Source organism: Pituophis catenifer, unplaced genomic scaffold (assembly GCF_029215685.1).
Source record: "Pituophis catenifer annectens isolate HBS135680 unplaced genomic scaffold, rPitCat1.0.hap2 SCAF_12, whole genome shotgun sequence".
In the NCBI taxonomy this organism is placed as follows: domain Eukaryota; kingdom Metazoa; phylum Chordata; class Lepidosauria; order Squamata; family Colubridae; genus Pituophis; species Pituophis catenifer.
Window position 1 is genome coordinate 2984078 of NW_027256892.1, and position 17159 is coordinate 3001236.

Sequence of the window (17159 nt, forward strand, 5' to 3'; positions counted from 1 at the left end):
AAAAATTGAAAATCATTGAAGCTTGTCAGTGGTGGTTAGAATTGGGGGACAAATTCATTGGCAAAATGAATAAGAAATGAAGTGCAAAGAGCCAGTTTGGTCTGTAGTGGTTAAGATGCTGCTCTGGAAACTAGGAGATTATGATCCTCGGTCTCACTTTAGGCATGAAGTCGGCTGGGTGACTTTGGGCCAATCATCAGGAGTCCGTGAGTTCTAGTTCTGCCTTAGGTATGAAAGTCAGCTGGGTGATTTTGGTCCAGTCATTCCCTGTCAGCCTAACTGAAATCATGAAGTTGTTGGTTTAAATAGCAGGAGGCAGGACTATTAGGTATGTTCACTTATTAACTTATTTATAAAAATAATAAAGGGGAAAAAATCTTTAAAAACCCCAGAAATCAAGAACAAAACATTTGGCCATATTTCATATAGATGTGGGACAAGAGTGGATAAAGCTGGAGGGTGGAGTTAAACATGTCATCAGTTTGGAGTCATTGTGTTGCCACAATAGATTCAAGTCCAGCCTCTGCAAATTCAATTGACCCTAATCTAATGCCAATGTACCATTGACCATAAGGTGACTAGATTCTGGTGCGTAGAAGAATAAACTTTTCTGTGCTTTGAACTAAATGGCTCTGTTTAATTAATTGGGCCTGCATTATGTTGAATTTTAAGATGACATGGTCACTCTCTGCCAAAGTTCCTGTATCTTCAACCTTCTCTATCATTGCATTTCTGTTATTAAGAATTAAGTCCACTTCAGCTGACTCTCTAGTTCCCTCCACAATTAATAGAAGCCATCATGGGCTTGTCAAAAACAGACCATCCCAGATAAACATTATTGCTTTCTTTGATGAAGTGACTAAGGTAGCACAGGGACCCCACAAGGCTGTGTGCTCTCTCCACTTCTCTTCTCTCTCTAAACCAATGACTGCATCTCAAACGATCCATCTGTTAAACTACTGATGTTCGCAGATGACACAACAGTGATCAGTCTCATTCAAGACAATGATGAATCCGCATACAGACGGGAGGTTGAACAACTAGCCTCGTGGTGCGACCGGAACAATCTGGAACTGAACACACTCCAAATTGTAGAAATGGTGGTGGACTTTAGGACAAACCCTCCCATACTACCACCTCTTACAATACTAGACAACACAGTATCAACAGTAGAGACCTTCAAATTTCTAGGTTCTACCATATCTCAAGACCTAAAATGGACACCCAACATCAAAAACATCATCAAAAAAGCACAACAAAGAATGTTCTTTCTATGCCAGCTCAGAAAGCCCAAACTGCCCAAGGAGCTGCTGTTACAGTTCTACAGAGGAATTATGGAGTCTGTCATCTGCACCTCCATAACTGTCTGGTTTGGTTCTGCAACCCAACAAGACAGACACAGACTTCAGAGGATAATTAGAACTGCAGAAATTCCTACCAACCTGCCTTCCATTGAGGACCTGTATACTGCACAAGTCAAAAAGAGGGCTGTGAAAATATCTACAGACCCAGCGCATCCTGGACATAAACTGTTTCATCTCCTACCCTCAAAATGATGCTATAGAGCACTGCACACCAGAACAACTAGACACAAGAACAGTTTTTTTCCCAAACGCCATCACTCTGCTAAACAAATAATTCCCTCAACACTGTCAAACTATTCACTAAGTCTGTATTACTATTAATCTTCTCATCGTTCCCACCACCCATCACCTTCCACTTATGAGTGTATGACTGTAACCTTGTTGCAGGTATCCTTACAATTTATATTGACTGTTTCCTAATATGACTTGATTGCTTATTTGTTCCCTATGACTATCATTAAGTGTTGTACCTTATGATTCTTGATGAATGTCTTCTCTTTTATGTACACTGAGAGCGTATCCACTAAAGACAAATTCCTTGTGTGTCCAATCACACTTGGCCAATAAAGAATTCTATTCTATTCTATTCTATTCTATTCTATTCTATTCTATTCTATTCTATTCTATTCTATTCTATTCTATTCTATTCTATTCCATTCCATTCCATTCCATTCCATTCCATTCCATTCCATTCCATTCTATTCTATTCTATTCTATTCTATTCTATTCTATTCTATTCTATTCTATTCTACTCTACTCCATTCCATTCCAATGTGAAATAGACAATGGATGGATGGGTGGGGAACAGCAAGCACTTTTACATATAGGCTTAGTATTCTTAATGACTTTGAGATACTTGAACACTGGGCCCTATCCAACAAAATGCAATTCAGTGGTAAGAAAATAAGTTAGGGAAGAATAACCAAATGCATAAATATAGAATTGAGGCTAAATCATGATGAATGATTGAGGAAAAAAGACATGTCTACAAGTCATCCAGGTCATGGTTGTCCCAAAGGTGCTTTTTCAGGAGGCAACTGGACTGTCTTGTTTTTTCTTTTGAGGACGTTTCACTTCTCATCCAAGAAGCTTCTTCAGCTCTGACAGGATTCATTCCCCTTCCATTCCTCACTATCCTGTCAAAGCTGAAGAAGCTTCTTGGATGAGAAGCGAAATGTCTTCAAAAGGAAAAGCAAGAAAGTCCAGTTGCCTCCTGAAAAAGCACTTTTGGGAAAGGGATGTCTACTTTAACAAAGAGATGGGTTAGGGATGATATGATAGCAGTCTTCCAGGATTTAAGGAGCCGTCACAGAGGAGATGGAGTCAACTTATTCTCCAAAGCACTTGAGAGCAGGAGAAGAAGTATTAGGTGGAAAATCATTACAGAGAGATTCAACCTAGATCTAAAGAGAAATTTCCTGACAGTGAGAACAATTAATCAGTGCAATGGCTTGCCTCTGGAAGTGAGGGCTCCATCACTGGAGGTTTCCAAGGAGAGACTGGACAGACATTTTTTTTTCTGGAATGGTATAGGATCTCCTGCCATGGGGTTGGACTAGAAGACCTCAAACGTCCCTTCTGACAGTATTATTCTATCTTCTATGATTGTTTTCAGTTATTTGTGCCTGAAAATATATCTATAATTGTATTATGGGAACTGTACATTTTGGACAATGCTGATATTCAGAGCTCTCCAGGAACAGGTCATAGTTCCAAAGACTTTAATCTGGCCCTTCTTTCTTTGATGCCTACATTCCAAGAAAATTAAGACTTTAATCATAATGCAACAATGCTATAAGTGTGTTTGAAATGACTGCTGCCAGTTATGGAATATTATGGTTTGGCACAGAGCCATTTCTTCTCAAGTACAGTAAAGTATCATCCTCTTGTCCAGGAGGGAACTCACAGAAGCCTTCTGTCTGTTGCTGCCGTGACTCAGGAGAGCTTTTGGTCAGCAACTTTCAACATCTGTGCCCACACAAACATTTTTAATTTTTCCTTGACCTGAAGTGAAGTTTCTATCAGATGGTGAACAGGGTAAAAGTGATATTAGTTCAATGGTGGGATTTAACTAATTTAACAACTGGTTCTCTGCCCTAATGATTTCTTCCAAAAATCAGTTCACCAAACTGCTCAGAAATTTAACAACCGGTTCTCCCGAAGTGGTACAAACTGTCTGAATCCCACCACTGTATTAGTTCCTTGGAGAAAATATTTACTTCTCTGGTGGTCTCCACTCAGGTGTTTTTTTTAAAGGCTACTGTGATTTATGACATGGCCAGAGAGGAGGGGAGAGACAGGGTCATAGGGGAATGCATATCTACGTAGGATCAGTCCTAACTGCATCCCAGTATTGCCGGAATGTTGCTCCTAATAAATGACTATATTTCCTTTGAAGTTTGGATCATGGCTCATGAATTAATTAGGGCATCTTTCGGAAACTTGACAGCTACAGTGAAACAAGGAAGAATGATCCAAGCATGCTTTGAACCATTTGCAAATCTCTTGAGTCTAGCCTAGATTTCCAATTCATTTTTTAAAAAAATTACTTTGCTATTTTTGAAGTGCCAGTATAGATCAGTGATGGCTAACCTTTTTGCCATCGTATGCCAGGAGCAGGGAAACTGCAGGGGGGAGATTACATGTGTGCGTGCCCACACTCATAATTTTATGTACCCCACCCCCGCACAGGTGCGCGCGATCCCCCCCCCGCTCCTGCCACGCGATGGAGCTGTAGGCCCGTTTTTCTCTCTCTCCAGGCTCCAGAGACTTTCTAGGAGCCTGGGGAGGGTTAAAACAACCTCCCCCCCGGAGGCCCTGTTTCCCTACTTCCAGTGGGCCCAGAAGGCCCAAAAATCAGCTGGCCAGCACGTGCATGTGCACCAGACCTGAGCTCACGTGCCCACCGATATGGCTATGCGTGCCACCTGTGGCACGCGTGCCATAGGTTCACAATCACGGATATAGATTAAGATGTTGGATTGGGTTCAGGATACCCATGTTTAAGTTTCCAGTTACCATGCACCTCACTGGATGACTTTGGACACTTACTTTTCTCAGCCTAGCGTAACTCACAAGATTGGTGCTGTGAGGATAAAATGAAGGGTGATCCATGTATTCTGTTTTGAGATCCATGGAGAAAAGATGGTAGATTAATGTAAGAGATTAATTAATTAATTCTTGTACAGCTTTTATGCAACAATTTTCTTAAATTATATTGATGAGTTTTCTCTTTCTGTTTCTTTTCTTTGACCAAGACAAGATCGTTTGATTTAGTTCCTAATAACTAATGGCATAAGAGAATAGATAATAATTGACCAGCAAATATGACATAAAAATCACAAGCAAAAAGGATAAAAAATAAAAAATACAATTTTTCTAATAAATAATAGAAATTCATGATTATAGCTCATTAATTGCAGGGATTGATGTTGTCCAGTTGTGTAGCAGCTATGAAAAATGACCTCAATCCTGGAATTTTGTATTTTTTAATCTCTTCATTCTAAAATAGAACCAAGTTCTCACTTCCAGAAAGCTCATTGCAAAAGTCTTTTTTAAAAAAGTTTTATTGTTTTATTACTACACATTATGACAAACACATAACATACAACATATAAATATATCCTCTTTTTAACAAGTGTTTCTTCGTGGTCAGCTTTCCACTGTGACATGTCTCTCATATTGTTTCATTTTCTTCATTGTCCCCTTTTTGATTGATTACAATATATTTTCTAATCCTAATAGCCTTAATTTTATACATTTCTATGTATTTGTTTCAGATGCCTGAAAAACCCATTAATGCTTAACTTTTTTTTCCTTAAAACAATTAGCTAATATATACAAATATACAAATATATATTTGTTGCATACATATTTTACATTTTATATTCTCCCCTATTTCTGTTGTTCTTTATTTCTGCTCTCAAGCCATTCATACCATTTGTCCCAAATTGTATAGTAATCTGTCTCTTCTTTTTCTTTAATTTCTTTTGTTAATTTGTCCATCTCAGCACATTCTAAAACTTTTTTTATCACTTCTTCATCTGTTGGTTTTTCTTCCTGTTTCCATTTTTGTGCGTATGTTATTCAAGCCGCTGTTATGATGTGTAAAATCAGATATTTTATTTCTTTGGTATATGTTCTCATAAATATTCCTAGTAGAAATGTTTCTGGTTTTCTTTCTATTGTTTGATCGGTTATTTTTTCTAACCATTTCTTTATATTTGTCCAGAATTTTTTTTGCCGCCGGGCATGTCCACCATAGATGGTAATAGGTTCCATGGCTTTTCTTACACTTCCAACATATTGGTTCATTATTTGGGAACATCTTTGCAATTCTTGTTGGTGGTAAATTCCATCTATAAAACATCTTCAACTGGTTTTCCTTGTATGCCACTGATAATGTTAATTTTGAATTTACTTGCCATGTTGCTTCCCACTTCTCCAAATCTATTGTATAATTAAAGTTCTGAGCCCATTTAATCATTGAATCTTTCACTATCTCCTCTTCCATTTTATAATTTTTATGTATCTTGCTAATTAATTTTTCATCTGTCCCTAATATAATTTTGTCTAATTTGTAATGTTCTCTTTGTATTTCATATGTTTTTGTGTCTTCTTTATGTTTGGATTGGATTTGTATATATATCCACCAATCTATATCTCTGTTCAAATCCGATTCCAGTTCTTGTTTTGATTTCAGTTTTCCTTGTTCATCTATTAGGTCTTTGTATCTTATTATTTTATTTAATTCTGTTAAATTTGGGTGTTTTAATATTTCTGTTGGTGAAAGCCAAATTGGTATTTTTGCATAGTGTTGTTCTTTAGTTTTCAACCAAATTTGTAATAATGCATTTCTTATTATAAGTCTCAAAGTAACTATGTATTTTATATTTTCCATCCCAGAGGCAAGCGTGCCATCCTACTTGTAGATTATGGCCTTTTATCGCTAATATTCTCTTATTCCTTAGTTCTATCCATTCCTTTAACCATGTTATGCCAGCAGCTTGATAATATAATTCCCATTCTAGAGTGCTACTCCCCCTCTGTCTTTTATATCCTGTAGAAATTTAAGTTTGATTCTTGGTCGCTTTCCCTGCCATACAAATTTGGTAATTATTTTATTTAATGTTTCAAAAAACTTTTTTTCCAATTTTATTGGTATAACCTGGAAAAGGAATAGTAGTTTTGATAGAATATTCATTTTGATGGTGGTAATCCTTCCCAATAATGATATCTGCAAATTTTTCCAACTATCCAAATCCTTTTTAATCTGTAATACTATTTTGTCATAATTATCCTCTTTGATTGAGGAACTTCTTGCTGTTAACCAGATCCCTAGATACTTTATTTTCTTGGTTACTTGAATTTGAGTATTAATTTCCAAACCTTTTTCCTGTTTCTTAGTAAGGTTTTTTGGTTATTAGTTTTGATTTGTTTTTATTGATCTTAAGTCCCGCTACTTCTCCAAATTCTTGTAATTTCTTAATTAATTTTGGTCCTGATTCTAGCAGTTCTTCTACTATGAACACCATGTTATCGGCAAAAGCCTGAACCTTGTATTCTTCATTCTTTATTCTTAGACCTTTTATTTCTTGATCCTGTCTAACATTTTTCAGGAGCATCTCCAACGTTAATATATACAAAAGTGGAGAGAGTGGGCATCCCTGTCTTACCCCTTTTGTTATACTAAATTCTTCTGTTGTATCGTCGTTCATGATTACTCTTGCCATTTGTTTTGTATAAATTTTCCCTATCATTTTTTCAAATTTTGTCCCAAATTGCATAAATTTTAGTTGTTCCATTAAAAATTTCCAATTTAAATTGTCAAATGTCTTTTGGGCATCAAGGAAAACCAGTAAAGCTTGTTTTTCCGGGTGTGCTTCATAGAATTCTAATGTATTTATTATTATTCTCATGTTGTTGCAAAAGTCATTATTAAGAAGGCAATGAATGGGAAAGTTTTTCCTTCTTTTTTCTATTAGGAGAGAAGAATTAAAAGACGCACATCAAATCAAGATTGAAAAAACTTTAAAAGCAGGCTTATGTTTGCAGAGGCATGCATCAGTGGTGGGTTCCTCCTGGTTCGGTCCGGTTCAGCCGAGCCGGTAGTGGTGATGATATGACGTCACTGAACCGGTTCTCCCCCCCCACACCCTCCCACCCCCACCCACCCACATTATTCTTGCCTTTTATTTGGTCCCACCCCCAATCTATTGCTGCCTCCTGAGTCCCAGCTGATGACTAGAGGGAAAAAACCTGTTTAAATTCTTGCCGCGGGGCTTCAAAGGGCCGTCCTACAGCTGATCAGTGTTAAAAGCAAACAAATGAGTTGGGTCATAAGTGCGAGGACTGATCATAAGTGCGAGGACCTTCTAGAAATGACTCTGACCAGCTAGCCACGCCCACCTAGTCACATGACCTCTAAGCCACACCCACAAAATAAGCCACGCCCACAGAACCGGTAGTAAAAAAAATTAGAACCCACCCCTGGCATGCATATACACTGCTCAAAAAAATAAAGGGAACACTTAAACAACACAATGTAACTCCAAGTCAATCACATTTCTGTGAAATCAAACTGTCCACTTAGGTAGCAACACTGACTGACAATCAATTTCACATGCTGTTGTGCAAATGGAATAGACAACAGGTGGAAAGCATAGGCAGTTAGCAAGACATCCCCAATAAAGGAGTGGTGGTGGTGCAGGTGGTGACTGCAGACCACTTCTCAGTTCCTATGCTTTCTGGCTGATGGTTTGGTCACTTTTGAATGCTGGCGGTGCTGTCACTCTAGGGGTAGCATGAGACGGAGTCTACAACCCACACAAGTGGCTCAGGTAACGCAGCTCATCCAGGATGGCACATCAATGCGAGCTGTGGCAAGAAGGTTTGCTGTGTCTGTCAGCGTAGTGTCCAGAGCATGGAGGCGATACCAGGAGACAGGCCGGTACATCAGGAGACGTGGAGGAGGCCGTAGGAGGGCAACAACCCAGCATCAGGACCGCTACCTCCGCCTTTGTTCAAGGAGGGACAAGAGGAGCACTGCCAGAGCCCTGCAAAATGACCTCCAGCGGGCCACAAATGTGCATGTGTCTGCTCAAATGGTCAGAAACAGACTCCATGAGGGTGGTATGAGGGCCCGACATCCACAGGTGGGGGTTGTGCTTACAGCCCGACACCGTGCAGGACGTTTGGCATTTGCCAGAGAACACCAAGATTGGCAACTTCGCCACTGGTGCCCTGTGCTCTTCACAGATGTAAGCAGGTTCACACTGAGCACATGTGACAGACGTGACAGGATCTGGAGACACCATGGAGAACGTTCTGTTGCCTTCAACATCCTCCAGCATGACCGGTTTGGCAGTGGGTCAGTAATGGTGTGGGGTGGCATTTCTTTGGGGGGCTGCACAGCCCTCCATGTGCTCGCCAGAGGTAGCCTGACTGCCATTAGGTACCGAGATGAGATCCTTAGACCCCTTGTGAGACCATATGCTGGTGCGGTTGGCCCTGGGTTCCTCCTACTGCACGACAATGCTAGACCTCATGTGGCTGGAGTGTGTCAGCAGTTCCTGCAAGACGAAGGCACTGATGCTATGGACTGGCCCGCCCGTTCCCCAGACCTGAATCCAATTGAGCACATCTGGGACATCATGTCTCACTCCATCCACCAATGCCACGTTGCACCACAGACTGTCCAGGAGTTGGGGGATGCTTTAGTCCAGGTGTGGGAGGAGATCCCTCAGGAGACCATCTGCCACCTCATCAGGAGCATGCCCAGGAGTTGTAGGGAGGTCATACAGGCACGTGGAGGCCACACACACTACTGAGCCTCATTTTGACTTGTTTTAAGGACATTACATCAAAGTTGGATCAGCCTGTAGTGTTTTTTTTTCACTTTAATTTTGAGTGTAATTCCAAATCCAGACCTCCATGGGTTGATAAATTTGATTTCCATTGATAATTGTTGTGTGATTTTGTTGTCAGCACATTCAACTATGTAATGAACAAAGTATTTACTACGAATATTTCATTATTTCAGATCTAGGATGTCTTATTTTTGTGTTCCCTTTATTTTTTTTCAGCAGTGTATAACAATACTGGTTTATCATTTAGCCTCCCTTAAAACAGAAAGGCTGAATTCAGCATAAGATGTGGCTTGAGACGACTTTTATAGCTCTTCACCTAGACAATTTTTGTAACTTTAATTAGATTGGTAGCCTTGTAAGAGAGGACTTCTGGTGATGGTGAAGGCAGACGTTCTGAAAGAAAACAAGCTGGCCATCAAAGACAGTTTCAGAGGCTCACATACCTCCTTGTTTCTAAATGAAGAGAAGATTCTTTTCCTTTGTCTGTGATTCACCTGAACTTTCCCATTCAAAACCCCTTTAAAGAATACAGAATAAGAGAGTTGGAAGGGACCTTGGGCATCTTCTACTCCAACACCCTGTCCAAGCAAGAGATCTTATACCATTCTGGAGAGAATGGTTGCCCAATATTTTCTTAAAAAACCCCAGTGCTGTAGCACCTACAGTTTCTGAAGGCAAGCCATCCTGCTGACAGTTTTCACTTAGAATGCATAGTCTGCCCGCTGAAATTTGCACCATGAAGACATACATCTTTTGTTTTAGATAATAGAGGACTAGTGCAGATGTTATACAAAGGCTCCAGGGTCTTTTAAAAATGGAAAGATCTATTATGGCATAAAGTGAAGTCAGGGATCCTTTAGGTAAATGCATTGACATGGATTCAGTCTTTCCCACAATAACATCATTTTTCAGAGACTACAAGTCAGCTCATTGAGCTTCCTGATTTAGTAACCAGCACTAAATATTGAAAGGATGCTAGATTATTCAAAAAGTGCCTCTTACTCACCGAATAGTATAAAAACCAACTCTTGGCATTTAAAACCCCAATACCCCCATTAAGAGGCCCCAAATTTAGTTGTATTAACATGTGAGCCAGGGAAGGCATTGCTGTGAGCATGTAATCCTCTTCTTTTGGCTTTTGCTTTGAGGGATGCCTTCAAAGAAGCTTTCCAGATGTCATTGTTGGAGTGACAAGCACTAAGTCAGTTGGAAAACTGCCCTCCAGTAATATTGTTACAACTTAGAATTTGGGCAAATCCTTTAGCAAACACCTTTGCACATAAGGGCACGAATGAAGCTGAAGGACTCATTATTTGCTTCTCACAGTCAACAGGAGAAGAGCTCAGGTTGGCTTGGAAGCAGAAAGAGATTCCTTGTCCGCCTGGATCCCGGCTCCAAAATGATCCAAGCTTTCTTGGTAACTATATGCTTAGCAGTTTTTCCATATCAAGGTAAGATGTTCTCTTTGGTTTCAGATTATTATTATTATTCAGATAATTATTCAGATTCTTACTGATAAAAGTCTATGGCACCCCACAAATTTCGATGGTTTTTCTTTTGATGCTTAGCCAAAATTTGCTCCACTTCAGTTTCTACAGACCTACCAAAAGAACACTCAAAGATTGCATTTGTTATGAATTTACATAGGTTGTCTTTTTGTAATTGCTTAAACTTTGTCAATCAGCAAACAGATCTTGAAAAAGAAAAGATCTAAGATCCTCAAAACAAGTAGAAAAGGATTAGAAGGCTGAAGAAGACACGGAGAGAGACTTTGTTGGAAGGAAAATTCAGGAAGTTTCTTTAGTTTTAATTTTTTTTCACTATGTCGGTTAGGCATCATATAATTAAGCTTGCATAAACCACAGCTAGTGTTATTCTTGTTATCTTCAGAGAATCTTCAAACTGTACTCAAGCTAATGGGAGACAACTTTCCTTAATGCAAGATTCTAAATTATCTTAAAACGTTTCTTCCCTCCTTTCTTTTTGCTCTCCGAAAAACTTGGGAGGGTTCCTGATATGCTTCCTTTGTTCTTCTTCTTCCTTCTGTGAGCTGAGATACCTTTTACATGCCAGTTAACCGGGCTCTTCCTGCTGTCTCCCAAGCCTTTCCCACATATGATTACAAACAACAATATTCAATTGCCTTAAACGGTTGCCCAAACACAATTAAGGGTCAAAAGCTGGGTAGAGTCGAGTAAGGAAAAATGGGGTTGCCCTTACCAAGTGGGAAGCTTCCAAAATTAGAAGAGTAATTGATGGAGAAAACATAAACAAGAAAGGGAGACAGAAGGAGAAATGCTGCTTTTTCTGTGCTCTAAGCAGGAGGGAATAGTAACTTTTCTTTCTAGTAGGGGGAGTTGTTGAACCTCTCCCATGTTTCTTGGAATATCAGGTACAAATGGGCAGGTACGTAAAAGTATGAGGAAGGTTTAAACTTCTGCCTAGGGTTACCTTAAGGTTAAAAGATTTCCATCAGTCTCAGAAGATACATTTCCAAGGTCAAGTGCTAGTTGTATCTAGATTTCAGTCACTCTCTACTTTAAGAAATTTCCTTCTGCCCCTCTCTCCTTTGCTCTCTCAATAAATATTGTCTGATTTCTGTCAGTATTCTACAACAGTTTTTCCCCATACTCTGTAGCTATTGATATTTTAGTTTATTGGTTTATTTTTATTTATAACTATAAGCATTTTATTTTGGCACTTTTTTTTGTACCGAGGGTATTAATTAGATATGCACAACATGCTAGAAATACTGGATTAAAAAGTAAATATCAGCTGCTGGTAATTACATGGTGATTGACAAATGATTGTATTACCATGCTTGGCTACAGAATGGAAGTGGTTTTCCACAACTTTCTTCAGGGATAGTTTCCTAGCTTCACAGTATAGTCTGTAGTTCTGGGATTTCAAGTTTTTAAAGAAGTCCTGCCTTCCTTAGTGTTGGGGATATCAGTGCAGACAGTGGTGGGTTTCAAATTTTTTTACTACCGGTTCTGTGGGTGTGGCTCGGTGGTGTGGCATGGCTTGGTGGGCATGGCAGGGGAAGGATACTGTAAAATCTCCATTCCCACCCCACTCCAGGAGAAGGTTACTGCAAAATCCCCATTTCCTCCCAATCAGCTGGGACTTGGGAGGCAGAGAATAGATGGGGGAGTGGCCAGTCAGAATTTTTACTACCGGTTCTCCGAACTACTCAAAATTTCCGCTACTGGTTCTCCAGAACTAGTCAGAACCTGCTGAAACCCACCTCTGAGTGCAGATCAGATACAAGTAGTCCTTGTCATACAACTATTTATGATATAGTGACTGTTCAATGTTATAGTGGCACTGCAAAAAGTAATGATCTTCACAGCAACCCCAAGGTCATATAATCAAAATGTGGGTGCTTGGCAACTGGCAGCCACATAACCTTCAGACACCACAACTGACAGTTGTGGTGTCTGAAGGTTATGTGCTTGCCATTTTGCAGCCTTCCCAGCTTCTGTCTCCAACCTTCTCCCCGCAAAAGATCTAATGGTAGAAATTCTGGTCCTAATTGTCATTGTAAGTCAAGGCTTGGTGCTATGGTCCACAACATTTACAAAATATGTTAAGGAGCAAATAGTAGATGACCATTGAATGTCCACACAGTAACCAACCCTAAATTCTTTGACTCTTGATCTAAGTCTGAAATCACTGAATCTGATTATGGACATGTTCTTAGGTGCCCCAGTGGTAATGATGATGCTATGGACTCTCCATAGATATTTTTGAAAATGAAAGAAAGTCAGTGAAACTATTAGGATCGCAATGAAAAAGAAATTCAACTGAAAGGAATTGCTAATAAGCTGCATTTGCATAACAAGCTACGTGTGCCTAACTCTCTGATTAATGTATATATGCTAATCCTAATATAGTTTGGTTTATTGAATTGTGTGAATCAGATTATTGTGATTTCTGATTTCTCATCCATCCTTTAGCACTCATCACTCAACACACAAACCTGGACAGTGGATGGCATTTATTTATTTATTTATTTATTTTGCTGCTCAAAATTTTTCTTTTGGATCTTCCTAAAGCATTGACTCCAGTTAGATTCCCAACTATCAAACACCATTTAGCAAATTTCATATGCACCAAAAAGCCCTTAGATTTCTGTACTGTGTTCCACTAGAAAAGGATTTCACTCTCTCCATTGATAACTGAATAACAAATTACACAGTAGATTTTAAAGTAGTAGAATAACATAGCAAGTGAATCTTTCTTTCCTTCCTTCCTTCCTTCCTTCCTTCCTTCCTTCCTTCCTTCCTTCCTTCCTTCCTTCCAATGAAGGGAGCTCTACAATCCTGGAATCTGGGAAAGTTAAAGATTATGAAGTAGTGTATCCACAAAAAGTCCCTACATTGCCCAAAAGAAGAATTGAGCGGCGTGAGGAAAAGGTAAGAAAAAAATCTTCATTTCATCAAGTTATTCATTGACGAATATGACCCTAGATTTTGCTCAAGATGCATGTGAAGCAAAGTTAGAGTTAAACTCTACTATTTTCAAAAGTTTGCCATTAGGTTCTTCAAACAAATTTCCATGAAATTCCAACCATTTTTATTGTTCATTTTAAAGTTTATTTATTGTTGTGTTTTGTAAAGGGAAATTATTACAAAGTCACATATTTGTCAGAGTTCATAGACTATGAAAAGTGATGATGGGAGAGGGGTTGTAATAGGGACCTATCACCTATTTCATTTTTAGGTTGGATCTGATCCTATTTCAAACCTTAGAGCTCTTAATATTTTACATAATATTTGCATAGAGAGATTTCTAGAGAGAGCTCCAAGTAAAGATGACATATGATAAGTCTCATAAGACTGTAAAATTCTGAAAGTCCATTTCACCAATATGTCAAATTGCAGAAAAGTCCATGTACACTTATATCAAGATTTGCACTTGACGTAGTTTGAGTGAAACTTACACAGCTCTAATAGCTCATGAAAATGAAGAATTGGCTTGGTGACGTCATATCGTCACTGCTACTGGCTTGGCGGAACCGGGCGGAACCAGGAGGAACCCACCACTAGTGTAGTGGTTATAGCTCAAGGTTAGGACTAAGAACCAGATTCAAGACCATCACTGGATGACTTTGAAGTCAGTCTCTCTGTCCCATCCAAACCTCATTCACCAAGATGTTAAATTAGAGAAAGAGATCTTGAACTTATGCAAGAAAGTTTAATTTAATTTAAGAAGATTTTACAGTGCCTTTCGAGCACCAGATGAAATACTCCAAATCTAATAAATGAATTGACTATGGGTTTCCATTTGACACAGGTATAGATTGCACATTTATTTTTTTTAAAATAAACACCGCACTCTTTGCATTTCAGACCAAATATGAAGATACCATGAAATACGAATTTAAAGTGAATGGAGAGCCAGTGGTCCTTAACCTAGAAAAAAATAAGTAAGTTAACTCAGAAGTTCCCTTAACGTTTTAAAGACAATGTGAAAAGTGTATATTCTTGGACATAATCCAACAGAAATAATAATCGGATTACCTTGTTTGGCAAATTAAAATGTTTAATTATGAAGGTTGTGTGGAATTTCAAGGGCAGCATCTGGATGTTTGGACTTCGAAGGAAAGCAGAACTAGAGGTGGGAGACTAGCAAGGAATACCAGAGCTATGCCTAGACTGGAAACATAGAAGGCAATGCCAAGAGAACTGCATCAGTGTGACACCAGGAGTAGAAAGTGAATCTATAGTGTTGACTTAGCACTTCAAGAGAGATGTTTCTGAATAAAGATTCAAGGCATCCCTTCCCTTGATTTCTTCCTGAAGCAATATGAATCCCTTTACTATTAGGTAAAGGGAGTTACACTGGTCTCCTTTGTAGACCTAGCAGCTTCATCTGATTGTTGCATAGATCAGAAGAATCAAAGCAATACAAAATGTCTTATCCTGGTCAATCACACCACCTCTGAGCATTGATGAAGAGAATTGCACACCTTTCTTGCTGCAAATCTCTCTCTCTCTCTCTCTCTCTCTCTCTCTCTCTCTCTCTCTCTCTCTCTCTCTTTCTTTTTTCTTTACTTTATATGCCGCCCTTCTCCAGAGACTCAGGGCGGCTTACAATGCGTTAAGCAATAGCCTTCATACTTTTGTATATTTATACAAAGTCATCTTATTGCCCCCACAATCCACGTCCTCATTTCACCTACCTTTGAAAGGATGGAAGGCTGAGTCAACCTTGAGCCTTGGAGAGATTCGAACCAGCAGTAATTGCAAGCAGCAGATGTTAATCTGTTAATAACAGTGCTTTAGTCCACTGTACTACAGGCTTTTTGCTTAAGGTGAATCTAGTATGGGCTCCATTCCTCTTAAATAGCCATCCTCATGAGATTGAAATACCTGCTCCCTTCATTTGATACCAAACAATATCCCTAAAATGCCATTATATTGTAGTTGTAGACTAGTTGTGGGTTTCAATTTTTTTTACTACCGGTTCTGTGGGTGTGGCTTGATGGGCATGGCAGGGGAAGGTTACTGCAAAATCCCCATTCCCTCCTGATCAGCTGGGACTCAGGAGGCAGAGAATAGATGGGGGCGGGGCCAGTCAGAGGTGGTATTTACCGGTTCTCTGAACTACTCAAAATTTCTGCTACTGGTTCTCCAGAACTGGTCAGAACCCGCTGAAACCCACCTCTGTAGTAGACTTATTATGCAATTATCTCTGTTCCTACTTGATTCCTGGTGTAAATAATGACTTCTTTGCATTTTTTCCAGACGACTTTTTTCCAAAGATTACAGTGAGACTCATTATTCCCCTGATGGCAGAGAAATTACAACAAACCCTCAGGTTGAGGTAATATTCAGAGTGTCTTACTTTTATGAAGTAAATGGAAAGAATATTTGTGCATAATATTCCAGATATGTATGTACCAGACCATGCTATTCAAACAAGAAGGGCTATTTATGCATGAAGTGTCTTATTTTAAGCGTGCTTTGTGTAAACATGTGTGGGTTGTTAAAACCCAGTCTGTTCCACTTATTGAATTAGTAGGACGTATATTTCAATCCATCAAATCCTTGCTACTGATTACAAACAAACGTTTTGGGGAATGAGCCCCACAAATAGGTTTGTTATGAGAACATCAGGTTGATAGGATGTACTTTGCTTTTTAAACCAGATTACAGTAATAGCTGCAAAGTCATCTGTTTGGAACACCAAAAGTGAGAGGGATTTACTTTGCTTGTACAGAATATAGAAATCTTTATATTTCTCTCTCACTAAAAGCAGCCAGAACGTGTTACAATATCACAGCACTAACATGTTTCCTACCAGTGGTGAAATCTATTTTTTTTTTCTACCGGTTCTGTGGGCGTGGCTTGGTGGGTGTGGCTTGATGGGCATGGCAGGGAAGGATACTGCAAAATCTCCATTCCCATCCCACTCTGAGGCCAGCCAGAGGTGGTATTTGCCGGTTCTCTGAACTACTCAAAATTTCCGCTACCAATTCTCCAGAACCTGCTGGATAGTACCAAGAGCCTTGGTACTACAGTGGTTTAAAGCACCCTGTTATTAACACAGCTGCCTGCAATTTACTGCTGGTTCGAATCTCTCCAAGGCTCAAGGTTGACTCAGCCTTCCATCCTTTCTAAGGTAGGTTAAATGAGGACCCAGTTTGTGGGGGCAATAAGCTGACTTTGTATAAATATACAAAAGTATGAAGGCTATTGCTTAATGCACTGTAAGCCGCCCTGAGTCTCCGGAGAAGGGCGGCATATAAATCAAATAAAAATAAAATAAAATAATAAATAAATTTCACCCCTGCTTCCGACCAAATTGATAAAAAATGCATCCTCTGTCTCCAAAAATTATCTACTCTTGACTTAGTATATTCCAAGGTCATACAAACTGTTAATGTGTAACAGAAATCTGCTGATTTTGATATCTATAT

The 17159-nt window shown here is 39.2% G+C and overlaps 1 protein-coding gene across 1 annotated transcript in view; it reads left to right on the top strand.

Annotated features, from left to right (window-relative positions):
- Positions 1 to 10523: 10523 nt before the first annotated feature.
- The window catches only part of LOC139323235 (zinc metalloproteinase-disintegrin-like NaMP), a 38224-nt gene continuing 31588 nt past the window's right edge, over positions 10524 to 17159 (top strand). Inside the window, exons 1-4 of the mRNA XM_070952511.1 lie at positions 10524 to 10683; positions 13544 to 13650; positions 14587 to 14663; positions 15985 to 16063. Coding sequence (XP_070808612.1) covers positions 10524 to 10683; positions 13544 to 13650; positions 14587 to 14663; positions 15985 to 16063 — 423 coding nt within the window. The remainder of the gene's footprint in view (positions 10684 to 13543; positions 13651 to 14586; positions 14664 to 15984; positions 16064 to 17159) is intronic.